Source organism: Primulina huaijiensis, chromosome 9 (assembly GCF_012295235.1).
Source record: "Primulina huaijiensis isolate GDHJ02 chromosome 9, ASM1229523v2, whole genome shotgun sequence".
NCBI classification, from domain to species: Eukaryota; Viridiplantae; Streptophyta; class Magnoliopsida; order Lamiales; family Gesneriaceae; genus Primulina; species Primulina huaijiensis.
The window spans coordinates 22,881,327-22,905,529 of record NC_133314.1 but is presented as its reverse complement, the minus strand read 5'-3'; the positions used below and the strand labels follow the sequence as shown (position 1 = coordinate 22,905,529).

Genomic DNA, 24,203 nt, shown 5'->3' with positions numbered 1-24,203 from the left:
TTTTCTAAGGAGCTTTAATTTATCTAAATATAATATCTATACAATCTAAGCAATTTTTTTAAAAAATCTATAACTATCATATCTTGATAAAATATTATTTTATCTTTATCTTTATTTTGAACTTTCAAATGACCGAATCACATTTTAACATAAAAATATTATAATATATCTATTTTTATATGTGTTTCACAAAAACATTACTTAATATAGTTTTTTTTAAAAAAAAAATACGAACAGTGAGTTATTGTTCTATGGACAAAGCACGTTCAATTTGAACCAAGACGTTTTATTCTTTTAAATTGAATATAATTAAATGAGCCTTTCCAATATATAAGTTATTGTTCAAATGGACACATCAAACGTATTCACCATTTCATATATATGGTGGTGATGATCGACTTCGTGGTTAAACTCAAATGCAAATAAAGAATAAAGCTAAATGGATCCCATCTCAATCACAATTCCAAGCTGTTGATTTAAATGGTTCATGCTAGAGATCAAACTTCAGAATTGCAACAAGAAGAATCAATTAACTCAAAGAGGTCCCTGATAGGATATAATAAAATATTGATGTTTAATGGATTTCAAGCGCAAATGAATGCCGCTAATCGCGCAAGATTTTCACGAAGATGAATGAGCACAAAATCATCAAATTTTAGCGTGTGGACGAATGAATTTTGAGTTCCAAAATAGCACTTTAATTTATATTTGGCCAAACAACCCCTGAATAATAGAATTTCTAGAAATTCAGCTATACGACAGAAAACCACGGTAATTAATAATAAGTGCAAAAAATTTGGTGTGACCTTATTGAATAATATTTTCAGGAGACATGCCTTGTACACGGCTTGCTCTATTATTCATGTCCCACCCACTCCTCAATCCACGCATAATGAACCGCAAGTCAATCCTTCCACATTTCTCAACCCTTTTTATTTTTATTTTTATTTCTATTTCTATTTCCCCTCCTTTGGTCAATAGACTATTGTCACTTTGCTGAATTCTTCGAACTCGAGACTCGTGAATACTTACACAATCTTCTCTTCTCCAAAATAACTTGAGAAACTTTGGAGGACTTTACATAAAATGAGAGGTATAAGCCTTTCATGTTATTTATCAATAATTTGTAGCTTATTTGAAACCAATATCTTAAAGTACTTAAATGAAATATCGAGTTCGAAACTCAATTATAGCAAAATATTTACTCGAAAAAACAAATCACATGTAATTTATTATTAAAATTAAAATATATTTTATAATCAATAAATACTATTCTTTACTATAGGTATCCATTTGCACCAAAAATAAGTTAGAAACTTAAATGCTGAAAACACCAGTAACATATTACATATCACCCCATTCCCACTAGCCACAAGAAAAGTACTTTCATCTCTCGTAAACCTCTCTATATAAAAAAGGAAAGAAGCATGAGAGAGCTCTCACAACATTATACTACGAAATCGATCGTCTCTTTCTCTATCTTCGATCCAATGGCTTCCTCTTCAGCCAAATATTTGCTTCCCTTCCTCCTCCTCACCCTCTTATCCTCACTGCATTTTACCCATGCACGAGACAACCAATTCTTCTACACAGTTACCAACAACAATGTTCTTCCACATGAAGAACAGCCTCTGAACAATCAGCAACAACAAGAACCCGATTTCCACCCTGACAATGACAATGGCTACGGCCAAGAATCCAAGAACCTCCATCCTTCCTCCGACGCCACCACCGTTCCAGATGGCATAGAATCTAAACAACCCCTCAACAAGTACCGCCCCAAAAACTACAATCCCGTAGCCTATGTAACCGAACCAGAAGATACAGGCGACGCCCCTTCGTTGACGAATTACGAAAACAGCAATAATTACCCTAACAACCTGCAGCAAGAAGAAGAAGAATCAGAATACAGAAGCTACCCCACCACCACCACAGTAAACAACAGAAACAACTACAATAATTACTACGGCGGTAGCAGCAGTTTCAACAGAGACCCTCTAGGGACGATCGACACCAGGTTCATGGGTGGAGCAGCCAGTGAAAAGTACTTCAACAATGGCGGTGAAACTAACAGATATCAGCCGCAAGGAATGAGTGATACAAGATCCCTGGAAAGTGGGAAATATTTTTATGATGTTAATTCTGAGAAATACAGCAATAACCATCCGTATACGAGATTAAGTGGTGTTCGAGAAAGGAATGAATACAGTGACAGTGAAAACACATATGAGTTTAACGGTGAAAATTCCATTGGAGGATACCAGAACCAAGATGATTTCCAAGACGAAGAAGACAACGCCCTGCCTTGAAATTCGAAAGTGCGGAGATCTATTTAATATTTTCCACGTTATATATCATTTATGGTTTTCAGGGTTTTTTAAATATCAAATATCATATATCATATATGGTTAATCGGTAAGAAAACAAAATTACAGATTTATTTAGGCACTGTTTTTTTGTCTTCTACTTTACTCACGGGTGTCATGCTTTAATTTTTCTGAAAGATTTGTAATTTTCTAATGTGGGAAGAAATATATATAAGTTGAACTTCGTGTTAATCTCTTGTAGGATAACTGTCTCCATAATTATGATTGATACTTGGTGCATGCATGTTTCATGTTACTACGATAAGCAACAATTCCATTTTTTAATTGATTAACTTTGTATTAATTGTAATTAAAAGTTTCAAATATCGAATATAACATGCAACTTAAAGTGCTCCACTTAATTATTCATCATTATATATTATATATTAGTTAAACATAAACCTACCATTTTTATTTTTCATAATACTCTCTCCTTTTATATCAAGTGTTCAATCGATGGATCAAATAATACAAATTATTTAATACTTAACATAGTTATAAATATTTATATATTTAATATTTTCTTCTTTCATTCAAATTATATATATATGATTAAAAATAAAAAATATAAATATAAATAATCATGCACGCTACGGATAATCTTGAGCTTTCAACAGCTTGCAATTGCGCAGCGGAAAGAGTATTTGCGCGCTGCGAAAAGCCATTTTTGTTGTAGCATGGTGATAAACAAGTTTTAACTATATGGCTGTGTTTGGTTCATGTGATCATGTGTGTTTATAGTTTTTTAACCCACCTAATCCCATGTTTGATACATTTTTTATTTAACCAAGTCAATCCCTGTTATGAATGATTGGGTTGTATTAAACTAGGATAAAATAATCACTCATCATCCCTAGGATTATTTATCCAGCTCTTAATCATTCTTATTTTTTCAATTTTACTCTTTTTCTATATCCAAACTCACCACCACTTCCCGTCACGACCGCCCACCGACCACTGACCGCCTCCGCCGACTGCCGGCCGATCGCCATCGGCAGCCGACGTCGGCATACCGCAGCCGACGGCCGACCGCCGCCATCCGCACCGACGTTGCCGGACCGTCGTCGCCACCTCCGTTGCCGGATCGGCCGCCGGACCACCGACGCCATCGGACCGCCGCTGTCGGAGTGGAAGAAGAAAAAAAAAAAGAAAAGGCAATTTTGTCATTTCATCAAAAAATTCAATATTATTTTACACTTGAAAATTTTACCAAACATAATATTATTTTATATCATATATTACATTTCTGCGAAAATCATTTACATATTAATCATTAATTTATTTTATCTTGAACCAAACGCAGTCTATATAAGTGCAGATAATGACTACTCCCGATATGAGATCGAAATTGTGTTATTATGATTATCCGTGAACTCTAGCTGCTTTTTAAAGTCTCCTAGCTGGCTGGCCTACCAAAACGTGGGAAGATTTATATTTATATTTATTGTTACTTAAATGGCGGGTGGCTCAATTATCTTGCGGGGCTGATGCGCAATGTAAAATCTAAATACGAGACGATTAAGGGCTGAAAGATTTTGTAGCCAATGGGACCAATTATCCGAGTGCAGTACAAGAATAGCGGTGACAAAGACTTAACCCGGCCTCTATCAAAAAAACAAAAAAAAATATTTTATGTCACAACCCATGTGAATTTTCATACACGGAATTTTTTTTTTTGGCATTGAAAAATGGAAAGGAAAGTAATAATAAATTGACCCGATATATAATTAATTAAACGGGTTCATGGGACATTTTTCACCCGCAGATGACGGGATCGGACAGGCCGACTTTTATTTTCTAGACACATTTTGTTGTATTAAGCTTCAAGTTTCCATGTCTTTTGACTGTCAAATTGCACCCTTTCGTGTCCTTTTGCTTCGTCTTTCAGCATTTCTTTAATTATTAGTTTGAGCTTAGTCATATTAATTGTCAGATTTGTGCCACCAGTTTATAACTATATTACGCATTTATCCATTTACCAATATTCGCAATTAGTCCCCATTTAGTTAGAATTATATTTGTTTCATTTCATATAAATTCAATCTCTGTGGTCCAATATGATTCCCTGTGCTATTGTCGTTATCGGAATTAGCCAAACATTAAGGACATTTTAGGATGACTGAAGACTGTGAAGCCAAAGAAAACATAAATATTCTGCAATTTGAGTACCAAGAAATCATCAGATTTTTTTTTTCAGATTATATAACTATATATGATCGATTGTGAAAATTAAAGAGAACATTTCCCCTAATTTAATTTCTCTGAAGTTTCTGTCTCTCTCTTACTTCTCCTTCAATGGAGCTTCCCGATCTCGATTGGAAAAATCTGATGTTCGTTAATTAGATAGTAATCATCAAATAGTTTGAAATTAGTCCTAAAACTAATGTACTGGTGAGCTATATATGATGGTTCGTAATTTAGAATTAATTTTCCGGACCGAAATTTTGCACTTTCAAAGCATTATATATATAATTAAGCATGATTTTTTTTCCCATTTTAAGTGGTCACACTGCATTTCACAATTTGATGTGCCCATTATAATTAGCATGACACACAATTTGCAAGTTTTTTTAAACTTGGGATATATATTTGAACGTAAGGTACTTATGATGATGTTCGTACGTTGTAAAAAAAAAAAGAATATACAAATGGCATATTTCGATCGACTTGTTCTATGGAACTATGGAAGCACTCTACAAATTCCATGTGGTCCTAATTGTAGAAAGGTACCAAAAATTTAATCGTAGTTAAGTATGAATTGACCGGCCGGCCCTATATATATATATATATATATATATATATATATCTCAACCACTATAATATCAATAATTATTTGCACATTGCATAATATGAAGAAGTCGTCGTCGTCGTCGATCAACTAGAATTTGTTGAATAAATCATTATACCAGACCATACGTATTTGTTGTTTTTAGTTGGGATCTGCAAGCAATTTAACTGATACATCGACAGACCTCGTAACCCCTCCGACCCCTACCCTTTTTCCTTAAATTCCTTAGATGGGATTGGACCCAAAAAAGAAAAGGAGCAAGCTTGATAATACATACGTGTGTATCAACTAGCATCATGTGGGATATTTAATAAGCTAGCACTCATATTGGAAAAAACTTCGAAGTGCTGGTGCAGAAAATAGTGCTGTTGTTTCCAAAACTTAATTATTGCCAAGATGTGATCATGTGATGTGTGGCAATATACAAATATAATATATATATTTCTATATTTCTCACGTCAAACGTAGATTTTGATTAGATTAATTGTTGGTTAAATATATATCTTATATTTGTATATGACCACATGGGGCCTAAACAATTTTCTTATTCTTGAATGTTAATCAAGAATTGAGGAATAAAAAGAGACCTTCACATGACACATTAAGTACTCATTTTCCAAGTATTTTCGATCGGATGAAGCTGTAATATTTCACCAGAGTGATAGTTAATCAATCATTTACCTAAGAGACCCTTTTCCGATACCAATGGTCATCGAGCTATATTCATCTCTCATCACGCATCTTCCTGTATTCATCCTTCCTCAGCTAGTCGTGTAGACATACAGTTATTTTCCAATTTCTTCTCATGTTAATTTTTCGCATATATGGTAAAAATTTAAAAAAAAAAATTTCGGGGTGGTTTGATTTGACATAGGTAACTGATCAGATGTTAACGAACGGCTGGCCTCTTGGGCTTGGAAAAATGAGGGATAGAATTAGAGCGGTTGAGCTCTCCGCTCAGCAGGCGGCGACTCATGTGGTGGCACCACCACCACAAACTTACCCTTCATGCATTCCCCGTTTCTCATCATATTCACCCTCTAATCTTGACACCGAGGTCAACTATACACTACAAGAAAAATGATTTTCCGCACCACGTCATCAACGGCGTGCATTAAAAGCACGCTGCGAATATTACTTTTAACGGCGTGCACTCATATGTGCGCTGTTGATATTATTGCACTTGACAAAATTAACGGCGTGCTTTAAAAGCACGCTGCGGATATTACTTATCCGCAGCGAGCGTTTATGTGTGCCGTTAAAAAATTATATAAACGACAGCGTGCATGTAAATGTGCGCCGTTAATATTTAGCGACGGTTTTATATTAGCGACGGTTTCTTTCAAACCGTCGCTATATTAGCGACGGTTTAAGTCAAACCGTCGTTAACATTAGCGACGGTTTAATATAACCGTCGCAAAATTCAAATTAGCGACGGTTATATTATAACCGTCTCTAATAGCGACGGTATAAGTACGTCGCTATTAACGACAAATTAATAATCGTCGCCATTAGCTACAGTTTAATACAAAACCGTTGCTAAGAGCGACGGTAAAACCAAAACCGTCGCAAATTGTCTTTAAATATCACCAGTCGAACCATATCCTACCATACCACTTCATAACATTTAAAATTTTTCTCTCTCAAGCAATTTAAATTTCGATTTAAGGTACGTTTTTTTGTTTCAATTTTTTTAAAATTTCGATTTAAGGTACGTTTCTTTGTTTCAATTTTTTGTAAATTTTTAAGTGTTAGTTAAGATGAATATTGTTATTATAGTGTACGGTTTTTTAAGATTTATTAAATTATAAACGTAATTTTTTTTATTGTAATAACAAGATAAGCGACGGATTTTATTTTAATTCGGTCGCTAATTAGCGACGAGATTTTTGAAACACCGTCGCAATGTAGCGACGGTCTTTTAAAATATCTCGTCGCTAAGTGGCGACGGAATTTTATAACCGTCGCTAATATTAGCAACGGAATTTTAAAACCGTCGCTAATTAGCGACGGTTATGCTATGACTATCAACAGCGTACGTAGGCGCGCCGCGAATAATAGTTTGTATTAACGTTGAACTTTCAACAGCTTGCAACTTTGCAGCGTGCAATGTGCGCTGCGAAAAGCGAATTTGCGTGCAGCGAAAAGCCATTTTTGTTGTAGTGATACGAAGATCCCAAATCTATTCGACTCCGATTTTCAAGTATAGATGGTTGCTTGATTTTATATATATATGCTTGTGTTTTTACGGGCAGGCGAATAGGAATTAAGGCAGCAAATAAAGAAAAGTTGTTAGTCGACTAAAAACTGGCTCACGTGGAGGGGTATCCAAAAGCCATGACGACAATTCTCGGGGGAAATGTGTTCCTTTGCTACATCATGTTATTTGGAGAATGACTCGAGTGAACGATATATGCTTTGATTAATAATTTCACATTCTTGAATGGATTGAAATTGTTAATGTATTTTCACTGCTATGCCTCAGTTTAACCTTTATTGTGTGCATCTGCCACTGAGAATATCCCTGCATTCGATTTCGCTCTACTTGCCATCTTTCGAGCTTGGGATCAAATTCACACCAACTCATTTGCATAGTGGAGGACTGGGCCGGTATCATGTCCGTCGTATGAGTCCAAGTTTAAACTAAACTTGGACTATTTTCGGGCCCACAAACTGAGTGGATTTATATACTATTATTCCTGAAAATTATTAATCCGAGTGTAATTTATACTCCATTTTTGCTCATTTCTTTTTCTGTTATAAAATGCCTACTAAAGCGATTCCTCAAATTTTAATATTATTTTTAAAATTTTGTTATTATACAAATATATAGAAAATGTTAAAAATGATTTCTATCTTGATTTTTTGTTATTTTTTTAACAAAAATTTTGATTTCCTAACACTTTATTTATTTATTTTTTATATATAAAAATGGTGTTTGACGTGGGAGATCAGATTTGAATTGATAAATGACTTTCAAAAATCGGATCGAACCGAACCTAATAAAGCCCTACCTTTGTTGCTAGCTAATACCAGCACTATTCACACCATATCTACCATGGCCACTATAGCCGCCAGGTCATTCGTGCGCTCAGCCGCCACTTCCGTCCGTGTCGCCGCCTCCAGAAGCTCCGCCGCAGTCAAACCTGCAGCTGCTTCTTCTCAATTTCGCGTGTCATCTTCATCTCAAAAACCGCTCTCTGCTCGCATTTTCAGGTCGCTCACTCTAAGTTAATTATTTGTTTTTAAATTTTTCTCTCAATGATTGAGTTTTATCGAGTCTGTTACTATAATTTGATGTTCAATACCTGTTACGACTAGATCTCCTGTGGAGATGAGCTGTGTTAGCGTGGTGTCGATGTTTCCGTATCACACTGCAACGGCCTCTGCCGTGCTCACTTCTATGCTCTCCGTTTCTCCTCGAAATCTCGCCTGGACTCTTGAAGGTATTTTAAGTGTTTTTGTTCAACCAAGGGTTCTGTCCAACATTTGTGGAATTATAAAAGTTATTGGCTTTTGTGAGGTTCATTTCAAAATATTCAGAATGCAGTTTCTATGAAATTGTTTGTATTAATGCGTGTTAATATTTATCATCTCAGGAAGCTTATGTATGTTGGTTTGATGCATGTTTGTGTTTTTCAATGAGTAATTGTGCAACAAAGGTGTTATGAGATGCTTATTTTGATAAATGAGCAATTAGAGATTTTTGTAGGAGTAGCAGTAGCCTTCATTTTATTTTTATGATATTTTGGGCTAGATAGTGCTTTTAATGGGTACATATACTGTGGACGTAAGTAGGTGTAGTTTAGGAGGAAAAAAATTTGTTGATTTCCAGTAGCTTGAGGTTTTAGATGAGATATGAGATTAGGTTTAAGAAGACTGAACATCACTGGGCTTTTGTGGCGGTTAAATGAATCATACTTTCTGCAAATTTTCTAACAATCATTTGTTTATTTCAAGAATATTGACATTAAAGTCTAAGTTACAACGATTGTCTACCTACCAAACCTCTTTTTTTTAATATTTTTCTTCTAATATTGGGTATAGCATTGAGTTTCGAAATAAAAGAGGTTTATTTTTTGTTGTGGGCCAAGAAAGGACTAGATGAAGGTCGTGAAAAAGAGGTGAAGTGATTTTGTTTCTATAACGGATGAAGATAAGGAATATGTTTGTAGTTTAGGTGGTAAACCCTCTGTCTGAAAAATTATTAGTTAACTTGGTTGAAACTAAAAAGACCATATCAAGTGTGCAAGAATCCACAAACTGCAAGGTCTGATAAATTTAGATGTGATTAGCCTTAATCTTGTTAGTGAGGAGGTTGTTTCCTTGAGCCAGGGTACCGATATTTTAATGACCTAATTCACTGAAAAATTCATTCGGCTCCATGTAGACTTGTTCTTATTTCAATTTATTCTTGTATTTACTTTAGACGTGAAACCTTGGGAAACATGAAAAGTGGGATGTCTCATTCGGCTTGAATCTTGTTTTCTGACTGTCTTAAAAAGGGCTTCTGTCACAAAGGTTGTTTCTAGTAGCTCTTTTGGGGTCTTAAGTTGGGCTTAGAATATTTTTCACAAATGTTGTTATACCCTAAAATACTTCAAGGCAAATCTAAAATTACTGCTTGATCATGAAACCTGAGGCTTTATTAGACTGTCGAATCACCTACTTGATAACTAGCCAATATTAAGCTCCGTTCTGAAAATTTTTCGTACTCGTGAGTTTGTGGCTCTAGTTGACTGTTGATGAAATGACATTCATCAATTTTTATTTTTATTTTTATAAGAAACGAAAAATGACATTCATCAATTATTTATCACTAGACTGGAATCCTTACGAAATTTGTAACTTTATTTGTTCAGATATGATTATTGCTAATTTAATCGTTTATAGATCATTCTGATACATGGTATTTATCAGATTGCAAAGATGATTTATGATGACTGTTGGATGAGAGCAAAGTGTTATTAAATGCGCAGTTGGAGAATGCTTCATAATTAGAGCCACAAATGGGCTTGATACTAGCAATTATTGATTTCTTTGTTATTTTCTTTCCAGACTGTTAAAATGTTAAGATGCACAGAGCTTGTTTGTTTCTTTTCAACGAAAATGATTATTTAGTCTGTAACTTTTTCATTCTGGATGACATTTTTGTGCATCTTATAAACTTCTGAGAAACAGTATCACATTGGATGTGCTAGACTGTGGTTGCATCACATTGCTAATAATTTCTTTAATGAAGAAAGCAGGCAATCCTTTGTGTGTTGCCTGTATAATTTTGCAACTTTGTTCATATTTTTTCTGAGACTTTCTTTTCGGAGGGGTCTCGTATTATGGAATTTACAGAAGTAAATGATGGCATTGCTGTGTATACCTTTTGACTTGGGCTTTTTTTCTAGGGTTGTGATTACTGCTCAATGGCTGACTTTCCGCATGAAGGTTTTTGAAATTGTCCCATCTTTTTACCTTAAACATGTATTTTACATCATACAAGGCACAGCCAAACTTGCATTTTAGAATCGTAGTTTCTTTATACTCGAATTTCAGCTGCATGTGGTTTAAGTAATTATTCACTTGGACTTGGTAAGTATTTTTCCTTTTTTCCTGAATTGTAGATGGATGATTGTTAGATTATGTTGAGATGCGGTGCATTATAATTTCGTGGATGTCACTGCGCATGTTTAGCTCTGCCAGAGGCAATTATTCTGCATACTGTGATTGGAGTATTAATGTTCAGTATTTGAATTATATATTTGCTTTTCTACGCCTTAAAACCAGGTTTCCTCGCCCTAAACTTGAAATTATCTTTTCCCTGAAGCTCGTTTTGTTTGTAAAACTTAATATATATGCGCTGTATTATTCGTCAGATTTCATGCTACACATTATTCTGAACTCTGAAGCTCGTTTTGTTTGTAAAAGTTGTCTTTTTATGTCAACATAGGATTAAATAGCACGATTTGTCCTATAATTGATGTATCGATTTCATTCATGTTTGATTTTTGGGGATGTATTGTAGGTTGGAATTCTTGATTGTCATCTGAAATTCCATGTTCACATATTTCTCGAATTTTCAAATTGACTAGTAGAATACACAAACTTTGCGGCTCTGGCCCATCAAGTTGGTTTCTCAAATCATAAAAAATTGATTCTAATAAATAGAGAGTTTTTTTTGGATCAAGTGTTTAGAGGTTTGCAACCCTCATGGACCCCTTGAACAGATCCTTTTTTGCATTATATTAACTGCAATCAAATCAAAGTGTCATTAACCTATATATGTCTTCGCGATTAGAGAAATAATAGTCAATTATGAATGTATTATACAAGTTAGTACCAAACATGTATATTATTCTCTCTCTCAAATATCTCTTCTTTTTTACCTGGTGAAATTATTTGGATGAAGTTATTTTCAGGTAAGTTTCAATTCACAGGGTGTCGATACTATAAAGAGTTCTAGTAGGCCTTCGGAAATAAAATGATAAATGTACAAATTAATTTTTAACATGTATTTGAATTATAAAATTATTCTCATATTTTATTTTAAAAAATCATTTCAAAATTGTATTTAATATAATTTTATAACTTAATCTGTAACTCAATTTGTACATTGTCTAAACATAAATGATAAATGTCAGCTAACGATTCAGGGCCAATGAGCCTCGCTTTTTCCACGCTGTAAGATGAGGAAGGCCACGTCATAGCACCAATAATTTATTTGATAATTGTTTTAAATATATGTATAAATGTGTATATATTTAATTCAAAAAAACTATTTGATAAAATCACACTTGGTCCAATGACATAAACGTTTCTTTTTATAATTATAATCGCGGGTCATCTCCTTTTCATTACACTAAATAATCGTCCAAATTTAATCCTAATAATATAGTAATATCTATTCTATTTTATATGTATGAAGTCAAAATCATTATTTAAATATATAAATAACACGATATAACGAAGAAAATACTTGTAAATCATTACTAAAATTCAATGCTCTATTATTGCAGTTAACTTGTATTCTCCACCATTTTCCCCACCAGCTCTCCCTCCACTCATCACGAAATTTTTGGTTGAGGCGTCATGTGAATCACCAACGTTTAATGTTATTTTTTTCCCATGAGGAGAAGAGAATCTCAAATTCCTTGGTCATTTCTTAAATTTCCAGCAGGTTCAGAAGTTGATTAATCATCCGATCGAGAAGCTAAGATGCTGGAATTATTCCTGCCGGGGTGCACAGGAGTGGTGGTGTTCCTTCACGGCGCCAACTTCTTCTTCCACGCCCTTTCTTTCCATTTCGCCGTCCGTGCTCTCAGGTTCATTTAATCCTCGAGTTGGCCGACTCATAGTTTCTCGTTTTCCAGTAGACAAAAACTTGTGCGAGATGATGTCGTATTTTGTGATACAGATATTTTATTTGGATCATCCATAAAAAATTATATTATTTCACTTCTAAGTCGTGTTTCTAAAATCGGAACGAACCGATCGGTTCAAAATTGGTTCGACTGCTTCATCCATTTTTTTTAAAAAAAAATTATTGACTTTTAAATTTTCTTTAAAAAAAATTCATTTCTTATATTTTTTGAATTTTATCAAAAATATTATTTTAATAATATTATTTATTTTTTTTTAAAAAAAATATAGATATAATTTTATTTTACTATATGAACGTTATTTAGTTTTTAAACATGGATAATTATATCTTTTTATTATTTATATTAATATTTAAAATATTTAATAATGTAATTATATATTATATTATTATTATATATAATTTAGCAGTTTTATCCTATCTTCTGTTTAACCAGACGCTTTTAAATTAAATCGATTCTATTACTGTTTTTAAGCATAAAATCAAGGGGTCAATATACTAACCTGGCAATTGATATCCTAACTTTTTCGTATTTTTGTTTCTTTTAATGGAAAGAATACTTGGTTGTATTCAACAGGATACGGCGGTCCTCATCAAATTTAGTCCCCCCACGTGCAAAATATATATCACGCGCTTCAGGGGAGCTTGGGATGATTTTCTTGCCGAAAGATAAATCAATCCATGGGCGGGGACGGCTATGATAGCAATTTCCCACGCTTACACACACGTGTCTTGTTTTTATTGAATCATACCAAAATGACAGATATGAGATGCTATTTTATGGATAATATTCTTATCCAATTAACATATTATACGTGTATTAAAGGATGAATAATGACTATTCATTTATATATTCGAATAATCATAATTTATCCATTCAATCTACGTTCAATCTATATATCATTAGAAATTGAGTTGATTAAAACATTGTGATCTAAATAGCATGACAAAACCTGCCCTATAGCCTGTAAGAATGCTGCCACTTACTATAACAGATTCATTCTCGCTTTTAATTAATATAATATAATATAATATATCAGCTACATTCAAAATTATTTTCAATTTATCAATATATATATATATATTAATAAAGAGTGTAATAATTATGTACTTTTTTTTAGGGTTACACTTTCAAGTTTTAAAGAACCACACGCAATCTAACCGCTTGCAACATGAAGTTAATGCATTTCTTTGTCCTTTTTTAGATCATTATTTATTTAGTCGGACCAATAAAAATAATTAATGCCCGCGCTAGCTACTATAATTGTATATTTTCATATATCTTAATTCTCAATTAGCTTATCTGAAAACATTTATAACACAATTCCAAAAACGAAAATTGAGATACACACGTGCAGAAAAATCACTTGCTCCTTGATCATAGTGAAAATTGAATTTGGACATATTCTTAAATATTCTTAAATAAATATAAAAGGTAAGGTGTTTGGGGTTTGGAAATAGAAGAGGACAATTAGGCTTGCATATTTATTACAGCGGTCATGCACTTAACATAGACAACGCTTTCACGTATCCACCGCCAACAGATCTCGTCTGCCACGTAACTCAGCGGGTCCCACTCCCCCGGCTCTACTTTGACTGCAATTGCCTCTCTATATATTCAATCCTCAGCCATTCCATCACCCATTCTTTTAGCTCCACCATTTAATCCCTAAATAAACTAAATATTATTAATTAAGCTCTTGATTTTTTTTTTCTTTGAATGTCATGGCTCCTAGGGCTAGAGCCGCGGCGGCGCTGGGAATTAGGTGCGGTGATGATGGCACGCATTTTCGCGGGGTTAGGAAGAGGCCGTGGGGAAGGTACGCGGCGGAGATAAGGGATCCCGGGAAGAAGAGTCGAGTGTGGTTGGGGACATTCGATACGGCGGAGGAGGCTGCTAGAGCTTACGATGAGGCCGCCCGCCAATTTCGAGGACACAAGGCCAAGACCAACTTTCCTCCTCCCGATTCCTCTGTTCAGATAACCAACAATCGGAGCCCAAGCCAGAGCAGTACCGTGGAATCTTCTGGCCGGGAGGCTGCCCCCCCGCCGCCTGATCGTTTTCCTCTGGACCTCACTCTTGGCCGGCGGCCCATGAGATTTTCTTTTCAGAATAACCTCAAGTTGCTTCCGCCGATCACCGACGCCAGATTCGTCAGCTACAAACCGGACAACACCACGATGCTGCACCTTGGTCCCGAGTCGCGTCAAGAAATCGCCGAGCTCATGAACCAATTTCGACGGCTGCCAGTGGATTTCTTCCCCGCCGGAGACTCAGATTCATCGTCAGCAGTCGTTGACCACACGCCAAAGTCGCCAAATGGGAGAGACTTGAATCTGGATCTCAACCTCCCTCCACCGGAAAACTTTTGATCCCGGCGAAGAGATTTTGTTTGATTAATTCCTTCATTTAATATGTTTAACCTTGTTCGGCCGAAAATCGAAAACAAATTAAAAAAAAAAACCAGGAGAGAGATACTGAGTAGTACTGAGCTATGAAAATTCTGAGTCTGTAATCTGTGGATGTAATTAAGGATCGCCGTAATTAGATGTGAATAGTAAAGTCCGAATTTCGTGAAAGCAGTAAGTAGTTAGCGTTTTAAGAGAGGGCGAAATTGGTCGGCAATCGTATATGTACGGACATCTCCTAGGCTAGAGTTAATAATAACGAGCAGATACGCTGCCCACCCTCTGCCTAATTTCCCCTTTATTTGAAGTAACCGTATTTTTAAAGAGTCTCAAGCAGTGGGCCTTCTTCATGATAAGTATAGATATATATATCATTATAATACGAAACATCCACAAATGATCTATAAAATCTGAATATACGTCGATTTTCCATTTGTTCTGAGAATATTTAAGCAGTGTTATTGTGATCATATTCAGGTAACAATATGTGATTTTCAGTTAACACTTGTTGATTATTTATACAAGTGTCTGAACTTGAAAACTGAAACAACCCAAATCTTAACTTGGGACAAGATGTAAGTAATGCTAGCTATTTGGTACACGCGATGCGTGTATACGATTTTTTTTATAATTATCGAGAGACTAAAATGCTTTTGAATAGTTGTAATTTAAAAAAATGTTTTTTGAAATTTAAAAAAAATAAAAACAAACATATAATTGTGATATAAAATAAGAGCAAAATTGAAAATTAAAAAAATAGACTAATTTTTTTTATCTCTATTATAGAGATTTTTAATAGATAGTAATACATGCCGGTCTCACTTCAAATAAAAAAATATATGTAATAAATAAATAAATTTGTAATGTAGCTAGGTGAGGTGTCGGATTAAGCGTAGACAAATAAGCCGGCTAGCTGCTGCGAGTGGGGCCCATACAGACAGAAATCATATTACACGCCACCATCATCGCCACATATAAATTATTACTAGGAAAAAATAAATAAATACTGAAACTCATGTAGTTATTAATAAAAATATTATTATTTAATAATGATAATATAATCAATGGATAAAAAATGGAGGTAGGTGCGGGCGGCTGCTTGCGGGCCACCCTTTTTTATTGGGAAAAGCGGGGACCTTCGCTCCAAATCTATTGAAATCAAACAAAATGTAATTAAGAGAGTTTTATCCATTAAAAATATTACAAGAATTATTTTTCAACGCGCAGCGATAATTGTTAGTACCTTTGATTGACCCATACGTACTTCAATGTCCCCATTGCAAGAATTAAATGAGTTCTTTGCACAAAAATAATAAAACAATCATTCAACTAATTGATATTTTTTTACATAAAAAAATTATCAAGAAATTGTGAGATTCAAACTTCATATATTTACTACCTTTATTTATTTATAGTACTCGTTTTTCATATACCGAAGAAACTAAAAAAATACCCACAAAAATCGTCCTTAATAGTTAAATTTATTCTTGTTTCATTAATATTATACGAAATAATTAATTACTAAGATGACATATTACCGACAGACGGTAGACTTTATTCGTGGCCCATTTTGATCGACAAAATCTCAACTGTAGTACTACATTTCAACATTTGCTGCACAATAAATATTTTTTTTATATATAAATATATGTTCTGATTTTCTTATTCATATTTTATTTCTATGTTAGCTAACCCTCCTTCAGCGTCAAAATATAAAATATACAGGTAATAAAAAATTTTAGAATTCAGAGGAGTGGATAATTAAGAAAGACACTGACAAAATGAGCGTACATTATATATTTCAGTTGAAAATGCAACAAAAATGACATGTATTTATGTGTTTTTAATTTGGTGGATCAATAATTTACTTATTGTTGGAACTATGCGTCAGTGCCGCCAAAAAGAAAGTTCCACAATTTTATTTTTTGGCATGTGAAAGTGAATAAATTTCATTATCACTATATAATAATAATAAAAAAAATACCCTTGATTTATAGCTAGGATATATTTTTTAAGGTAGAAGTTAGACACCATGTTTTGATTTTTTCCCCTAAACAAATATATTAATTTTTTTATATGTATAATTTTAATATTTTTTATCATATAAAAATTATAAACGTCATTTCAACAATTTTCATATAAATACCTACTATGTGGGAAATATATACAAGGACATGACAAACGGATCGAATCTGATATTTTTAAAAAAACTCAACAATATATCAGACATTAAAAAATTTATCTAATACTCCTATTTAAAATAAAAAAATTTCAGTGGTATTTTAAAACAAATTTGTCCAATTAATATCGCTGGTAAGGACGAATGTGAGGTAGGTTTAGATGTGGAAATGACGGCCGCAGAAACAAATTTGTGTAATTAAAGAGTATTTAATAAAAAAAATTAAATAAAAAAGTTGAAAGGGTGGGGCCGTGGAGCGGCTGCAGCAAAGATCTGAGAGAATCTGCGGCTTTTCTGTGCGGCTGCTGCTGCCCACGCTTTATTAGGTAGTGAATTTTNGGGGGGGGGGGGGGGGGGGGGGGGGGTTCGCGTTTGCGTGTTTTACTATACAAAATTTCTCTGCGTATTCCTGACATTGTCAATTCTTTAATTTCACCATGTCTAAAATCCAATTCCGAATTTAATGTTACTTCGCAATCACCAACCCTGTGGCGCAATTATTTTATTTGTGTTTGCTTTTTTATTTATGTCGAACAAGAAAACGTTTGACCAGGTAGCATTTCTTTTTANTAAATTAATTAATGCAGAGTTACCACACCTCTAGGAAGATGCTATCACTGTTAAGTGACACGATGGCCTTAATTTTCACTTTCATACGCATCATTTGCACTCACAAGTAGGTAAATCTATAATATTTTTATACTTTCGGTTAAAAGGTACACCTTAGCTTTACTAACCAAACTGTGAGGTGAAAAATCAAATAATATATTAATTAAAAAGTTTTACAAATGAAATTTTTATGTGAATGGTACTACGTACGTAGTCCTTTTGATATTTAATAATTACAGTAGAGAGCCAGTTGAAGGGTCAAATCGGAGAAACCCACGTGAATGCTGGCCTAACGCGTCCAAAGGAAATCTGATCCCGCGATGAATATACAAAATCGTTATGCTGGAAAAAGCAGTCACAAACCGCGAGAACCTTGTACTATTAATCCTCTGAATAGAAATCCCCAATCACTTGCATTATGCCCACACGCTTGCTCCCAAACACTCATTCCCTCTTTCCCTTTTTTTCCCTCTTTCTACCTAAGATAATTATAATTATAAAGATAAAAATTAAAGCCCACCTGCGCGTGACACACCAATGCCATTTTAGCAAGATTCGATCATGCATCTAAATCATAGTATTTGTGGAACATTAAATTCTTCAATTAGTATGACTTAAGCGTATATATACATATATGTGAATATACTATATATAAACCGTGTTATTGGAAAAAAGGGAAATCCGCAAATGATAATAATCCAAGAAAATCACGGGAAAAGATTCATTTAGTGATAGGAAAGATAACAAGATGTCAATTAGCTCGAGAGGAACTCCGATAATCTTAGGAAAAATTAAACAAATATATACAGACGTTAAGATACGTAATCCGAGCATTATAACTGGAGCTAAGTCGAGAGAAAACTGTTGTCCGAAAGCATTGACATGCTAAAAAAACCATAATCTAACAAACGGCCACATAAAAAAATATGCCTACATCCACAGAGGTGGAGGTTCGTTCAAATCTATGGGCAACCCACGTCTCACTATCCCAAAATACTTCGCCGGACCATCGCCTTCGATGGACGGAGCCAAGGATGAGGCCGCCACGTGTCCGCCATTTCCCTGTGGCACGACATCTTTCAGCGCCCCAGTGTGCATGAACTCGTTGATCATGAGTCTTCCGGACGGAGACATCCACCGGTGGTCGGAAGGAAGGTTGAGGTCCAAGGAGAGCCCCTTAGGAGGCCCCGGGAAGTTGGTCTTGGCTTTTGCTCCCCGGAGTGACCTGGCAGCTCCGTCGTATGCCAGCGCCGCCTCCTCGGGAGTGTCAAAGGTGCCCAGCCAAACACGTGTTTTCTTCCATGGATCCCGAATTTCGGCAGCATAACGCCCCCATGGACGCTTTCTGACTCCCCTGTAGTGACCTTCTCGTGTGGAAGCCATGGAAGAGAGAAGAGGAGTTGCAGAGAGAGAGAGAAGTGGATTGGAGATCGGGAGAAATTTCAAAGCGGGTGGTGTTGTGTTATATGTGTGGGAGTGAGCGTAAAAGTAAGGGTCCCGCAGTCTCCCGTAATCGTCGGCTGGACGGCGAGAACCCGCTCCTTAAATAAGTAAATATATAACAGCGGCGTTAATTGTCACGTCGTTCCATTTTGCTGCTTAAAGGCCAACCCTACTCATCCTTAGACGCCGTTTATTATTTATTTTTTACTTTTCACCATGTGATGTGACAGACTTGGGTCGTTTCTTTTTATTTTAAATAAATTCCAATACTTCTCTTAAAATCTTATTAACTTCCCTGTAAGCCCGTCCATCTTTTCTAAACAAAAAAATTGGGTCATCCAAATTCACTAAATTAATGTACCACAGGTATATAAATTGGCGTGCATTTATTCGATTCGATTCTAAATATTTATTTTTGGTGGTACATTTGTTTGACTGCAAAATGAAGTCTGTACACTACAGGCGGTGAAAAATTACCTAACAGCAGTGATGACTGCACGAATTCATACAGTGTCGAAAAGGAACTCAAATTAACGATATCCGTCGTCCAGTCACCTTTCAAAACACCATTATGTCCTACTTTAAATCCACATCAATTTAATATAATCGAATGCATTATGTAAGGCCTTTGAAAATTAATAAGTAAATTTATTATTTTTATGGAAATTAGAGCTTTTTTTTGTGGGAACTCGAACGCTAATCATATTTTTAATCGTCATTGAGACTAATTAATCAATTATAATAAATAGGGTCTAAATTTTTTTTATATAAATATAATATCAAATGCGGAACGTAATGGAATCACTCTACGATACATATCAGTATAAAAGTAAAGTACAAGTCTTGTACTATATACAATCATTTACAAACTAATGTTCAACTACTAAATATCAAGTGTTCAACCCTATCTCAGATCAAGTCCGTAGTCTCCACTCTAATCACGATCTCTCTCTTCATCTCCTCGACCCTGAACCTGTCCCACCTGTTGTCATGCACACATACAAACACGACAACAGCCGGATAACTCCGGTGAGAATAAATCCCAGTATAAATCAACGAAACATGCAATCATATAATTAATATAAAGCATGAAGCAGATATCAGATATATATCAAAATCTGAAACATAATTAATATCAAACTATCAATCATACTCGTGACTCCACGACTCAGACTAGACTCAATCCTAGTCTAGGGATCCCGGTTTCCAGACGTTGGTATTCCTATATCGACCAACAGTAATAGAAGAAACTCCGATTCTATACACGTCGATATAACCAAACATCCAGTGTCTTGACCTATCCGTCACAGACTGTGGCACTATCGCCAATACACTATCTTGTGACATCGTGCAATGTGCCCGTGGCGATCCCGCCACTATCAGGTACTTCTGTCACAAGATCACTCGTCTAAACACATGCTCTCTATACATCAATAGAACAAGCATATCAAATCAAATCAATGCAATTAATAACAAATAGTATGTGATTTAGGGAAACACAAGTATATCCTACTTGTGTCGATCTCCCAGTACCACATTGACTTATACCTTTCTTTTATCACAGTTCTGATGACGTTCCTGTCTGGAATTCAAAGTCTGTCAACCCTCAGTCTGGTAATGACAATATCAAATAATACCATATTAATATACTGCTCAGATCAATATCGAATCTGATAAATCTGGATTTAATTCAAAATTAGCGGCATAATGGAACAATCCCGATATCCCCGTCAATACCATCTCAACCGATATTAATTACAATCCATAACCCATATCCAATACAATCTGTAATCAATCAATAATCAAAATCTGTCCAATATCAATCAATATACTCTGAAAAATTATAACAAATCCGTACTCAATCTGTTTCTTAATCTGACTTCGATTATCTGATGTCTAGCATGTCAAGAACATCATATATGAATCCTATTCAATTCTGACAATAGCACAATTTCAAAACATATTAAAACGTAACAAAACTTACGTCCAGTTGGAGCCAGCGTCGATAGGAACACAGTACTGAAGTCGGATTGAAATTCTGACGGCCGGATCTTTGGGGTAAGAATTTTCAACACATTCACAGAAACTTTTCTCGATTTCTTCTGATGGATTTTGAAGAATGAACGTTTCTTTATATATATATATATTGCATGTCTAGAGCTAGGTGGCTTATCCTTTCACGCAACACGTCTCGCGCATATGCGCGACATCACTCGGCGCATATGAGCGAGACATTATGTCTCGGCGCGTAGCATGCACAGCGCCTCGCGCATATGCGCGCCCCTGCTCGGCGCATATGCGCGAGGTTCTCTGGAATTGCACTTGATTCATCGCACAACTCGCGCATATGCGCGTACACTCCTCGCGCATATGCGCGAGGTTCTCTGCCCCTTGCGCGCACATGCGCGGATCCAAGTCGCGCATATGCGCGAGGCTCAATCCTCACACATAATTCAACTCTCCTTTCCGCCTTCCCCGGTCTAATCCGTTCCATCTATAATCACATTAATAAATCAACAAATCATATCAGATTACAATAATCAAATTCTCGGGCATTACATTTTTAAATTAAGACAACACGATTTAATGCAACTTAACATTTTTATTTGTTGGAAATAAAATATATCCTAATAACTGAAATAAGATAAATTGATATATAGTTCGTTTTTAGTTTAACATTTTGACGTCTGGTATGTATCTTATCTGATAATCCCACAAGAAAGAACCGAACGTTGTGAGAAAACCAAATTGGGAGAAAGAAATCTTAGCAATGTCACGTTGAATCTGGTAAAAGAGAAAAAATAAAAAAAAGAAGAAGAAATTGGAACAAGAAGACATCATGTTAATTTGCTTAATCTCCTTTAATTCAGCCTATTTTTCTTTCAAGAAAGCTGCTATAATCTTAAAATTTTCAAGATAATGGCAAGATAAATCTGGTGAGATGACATTGAAATAAACAATGATTATATTTCGTTGAATTTCAGTCCAAAAAATATGTTTTTTTCGATACAAATATAAAATTTACTCACATGTAAACACATATTTATTGAAATGTCGAAAAATTGAAAATTTGATGAATAGTGATGTGATTATTTTATTATTTAAGAATATGTGAGGTTGATTATATTGTGACCGGAGGTGAATGAGTAATTTATTTTATTCATATTGGCAAGTAATATATTGACAGCAAGTGGATGATCTATCTGGCTGGTTTGCAATATTGGTCGGTAGGGGGTCGATGTATTCGATCTTTGATTAGCTAACATATATATTTAATAATGAAAGTGGATGATGTATCTAGTTCAGATTTATGAGTTTGTATAGTTTTTGATGATCAATATTCATAACTGTTAATTGAAGGAAATTTATAACATTATGAGTTGTTTTAGTTTCAGAAATGATTTGATCTCGGCTTATTTGATATTGAATAATCTCAATAATATCGTTTACAATTGATTGAATTTTTATATTTTGATGACAATGAATGTATTGGATGTTAGCTCACTTTTTACGAGTTTTTTTTTTCAATGTACAATTTTAAATATTGGGGTAGAGAAATGTGAGCTTGAAGAAAAGGAAACAGAGTATAGCCATTTCCACACCTGTTGGGTGTACCTTTGGAAAAATGGTTGTATGCATTAGTGTTATGTAAAATTATCATATATGTCTAAAATACGTGTGTTGATTCTTTTAATTCAAGAAATACGAAATATTTAATTTGGCGATAATGAATTATGTGATTGTATTGGATTTGTTGATACTTTTACGTCAAAATTTAGCGGATATATTGTTTGATTGTCATTGGGTAAAAAATAACAGTATTAAAAATATGATCATTATACTTTAAGGCATAGTTTGGTACACTGAATAAGGGAGGGATGGATAAATAATCCTCCTTATTCCACGTTTGGTAACTTTTTAGAAAGTCCATGATAATATCATGTGTCCGTGATAAATAATTTTATACAAGGATAAAATATCCCTTCTATTAGGTGTGATAATTTTAATTTAATAATAAAATACGCTACAAATGATTTAATTGCCCTCAATTTATAAATATAAGAAATATGAACTCAAGCAACAATTTTGAAATTATAAAATTTATTATGATAAAGTTAATTTTATCATTACAATTTGATATATAAATTTAATTGATCTTATTAAAATCATACCAAACATTAAATATGATATCTCACATCTTATTTATCCTTAACTTATCTTTATATTATATATCACATGTTTATCTTATCATGTTTATCAAACTATGGGTTCATAAGTTCATAAAATTATTTTTTATTTTGAATATTAGAGATGAGATGATAATTTATTTTTTTGTAAGCGAAATGGATGATAATTGTGTGGACACTGACCATGCATGATATTAGATAGTTTGACCGTTTTATATCTTAAAATCATATTTGTATAAAAATCTAGACCCATAATTAAGTACAATTTTTTTTTATTTTTTATTTTTTTTTTATCATTTTAAGATATAATTTGTATAAAAATCTAGACCCATAATTAAGTACATATTGTCAAAAAAAATAAGAAAGTTTGCGAGGACGAATTAAAGGGCATAATAGGTGTCAGTCAGGTCCCCACGTGTATTACGTAGTGTTCGAGTTAAAGGAGACAGAGGAGTGGTGGGCCTATTCAATTCAACCTCTTCTTTGACTTCATCGACCCCTGGTCGTTTCGCCTCTTTTATATTTATTATTATTATCTTGTAATAAATTAATAAAACGTAGATCGGATATTGTTGTGTGGACGACGACACATGCATATATCATATGTCTCTCTCACGTTGTAGTTATCATACACATTATCTACTGCCTGCTCTTTTAATTTTTGCGTCTAAACTTAATGTCCTCCGCCCCTATCCATTTATTAATTTCTTATAAATAATCTGAATTATGTATTGTAATAAGAAGAAAAATGAAAAAAAATGTGAAGAAATAAATGTTAACCTATTTAAATGGATGAACTTACCGGCTATTCGTTGTGCTCGAAGAATATTAATGTTTTGCCATCTTTTCTTGA

At 34.3% G+C, this 24,203-nt stretch overlaps 4 protein-coding genes across 6 annotated transcripts; 3 read left to right on the top strand and 1 right to left on the bottom strand.

Annotated features, from left to right (window-relative positions):
* Window positions 1-1,398: 1,398 nt before the first annotated feature.
* Window positions 1,399-2,558, top strand: LOC140984780 (uncharacterized). The gene has a single exon (XM_073452397.1). It carries the CDS (start codon window positions 1,428-1,430, stop codon window positions 2,307-2,309), a length of 882 nt encoding a protein of 293 aa, XP_073308498.1. The 5' UTR covers window positions 1,399-1,427; the 3' UTR covers window positions 2,310-2,558.
* A 5,566-nt stretch (window positions 2,559-8,124) lies between these two features.
* On the top strand, window positions 8,125-11,190 carry LOC140984787 (protein NUCLEAR FUSION DEFECTIVE 6, mitochondrial-like). Of its 3 annotated transcripts, none has more exons than XM_073452410.1 (3): window positions 8,125-8,370; window positions 8,476-8,600; window positions 10,770-11,190. In XM_073452410.1, the coding sequence occupies exons 1-3, from the start codon at window positions 8,213-8,215 to the stop codon at window positions 10,775-10,777; spliced, it is 291 nt and encodes a 96-aa protein (XP_073308511.1). In that variant the 5' UTR covers window positions 8,125-8,212; the 3' UTR covers window positions 10,778-11,190. The 3 variants fall into 3 exon arrangements, with proteins under 3 accessions (XP_073308511.1, XP_073308510.1, XP_073308509.1); XM_073452409.1 differs by lacking the exon at window positions 10,770-11,190 and adding an exon at window positions 10,554-10,763; XM_073452408.1 differs by lacking the exon at window positions 10,770-11,190 and adding an exon at window positions 10,075-10,420.
* Window positions 11,191-14,181: 2,991 nt separating this feature from the next.
* Window positions 14,182-14,955, top strand: LOC140984118 (ethylene-responsive transcription factor 11-like). The gene has a single exon (XM_073451317.1). It carries the CDS (start codon window positions 14,249-14,251, stop codon window positions 14,894-14,896), a length of 648 nt encoding a protein of 215 aa, XP_073307418.1. The 5' UTR covers window positions 14,182-14,248; the 3' UTR covers window positions 14,897-14,955.
* Window positions 14,956-18,414: 3,459 nt separating this feature from the next.
* Window positions 18,415-19,355, bottom strand: LOC140984957 (ethylene-responsive transcription factor 12-like). Its single transcript, XM_073452665.1, has one exon. The coding sequence runs from the start codon at window positions 19,101-19,103 to the stop codon at window positions 18,651-18,653; it is 453 nt and encodes a 150-aa protein (XP_073308766.1). The 5' UTR covers window positions 19,104-19,355; the 3' UTR covers window positions 18,415-18,650.
* Window positions 19,356-24,203: the final 4,848 nt, after the last annotated feature.

Bases quoted from the DNA above. Each gene is read 5' to 3' on its own strand.
- LOC140984780 (XM_073452397.1), top strand. From the start codon at position 1,428: ATGAGAGAGCTCTCACAACATTATACTACGAAATCGATCGTCTCTTTC.
- LOC140984787 (XM_073452408.1), top strand. From the start codon at position 8,213: ATGGCCACTATAGCCGCCAGGTCATTCGTGCGCTCAGCCGCCACTTCC. The intron at 8,371-8,475 runs GTCGCTCACTCT...TGTTACGACTAG, and splicing joins CTCTCTGCTCGCATTTTCAG to ATCTCCTGTGGAGATGAGCT. The intron at 8,601-10,074 runs GTATTTTAAGTG...GGTATTTATCAG, and splicing joins TCTCGCCTGGACTCTTGAAG to ATTGCAAAGATGATTTATGA.
- LOC140984118 (XM_073451317.1), top strand. From the start codon at position 14,249: ATGGCTCCTAGGGCTAGAGCCGCGGCGGCGCTGGGAATTAGGTGCGGT.
- LOC140984957 (XM_073452665.1), bottom strand. From the start codon at position 19,103: ATGGCTTCCACACGAGAAGGTCACTACAGGGGAGTCAGAAAGCGTCCA.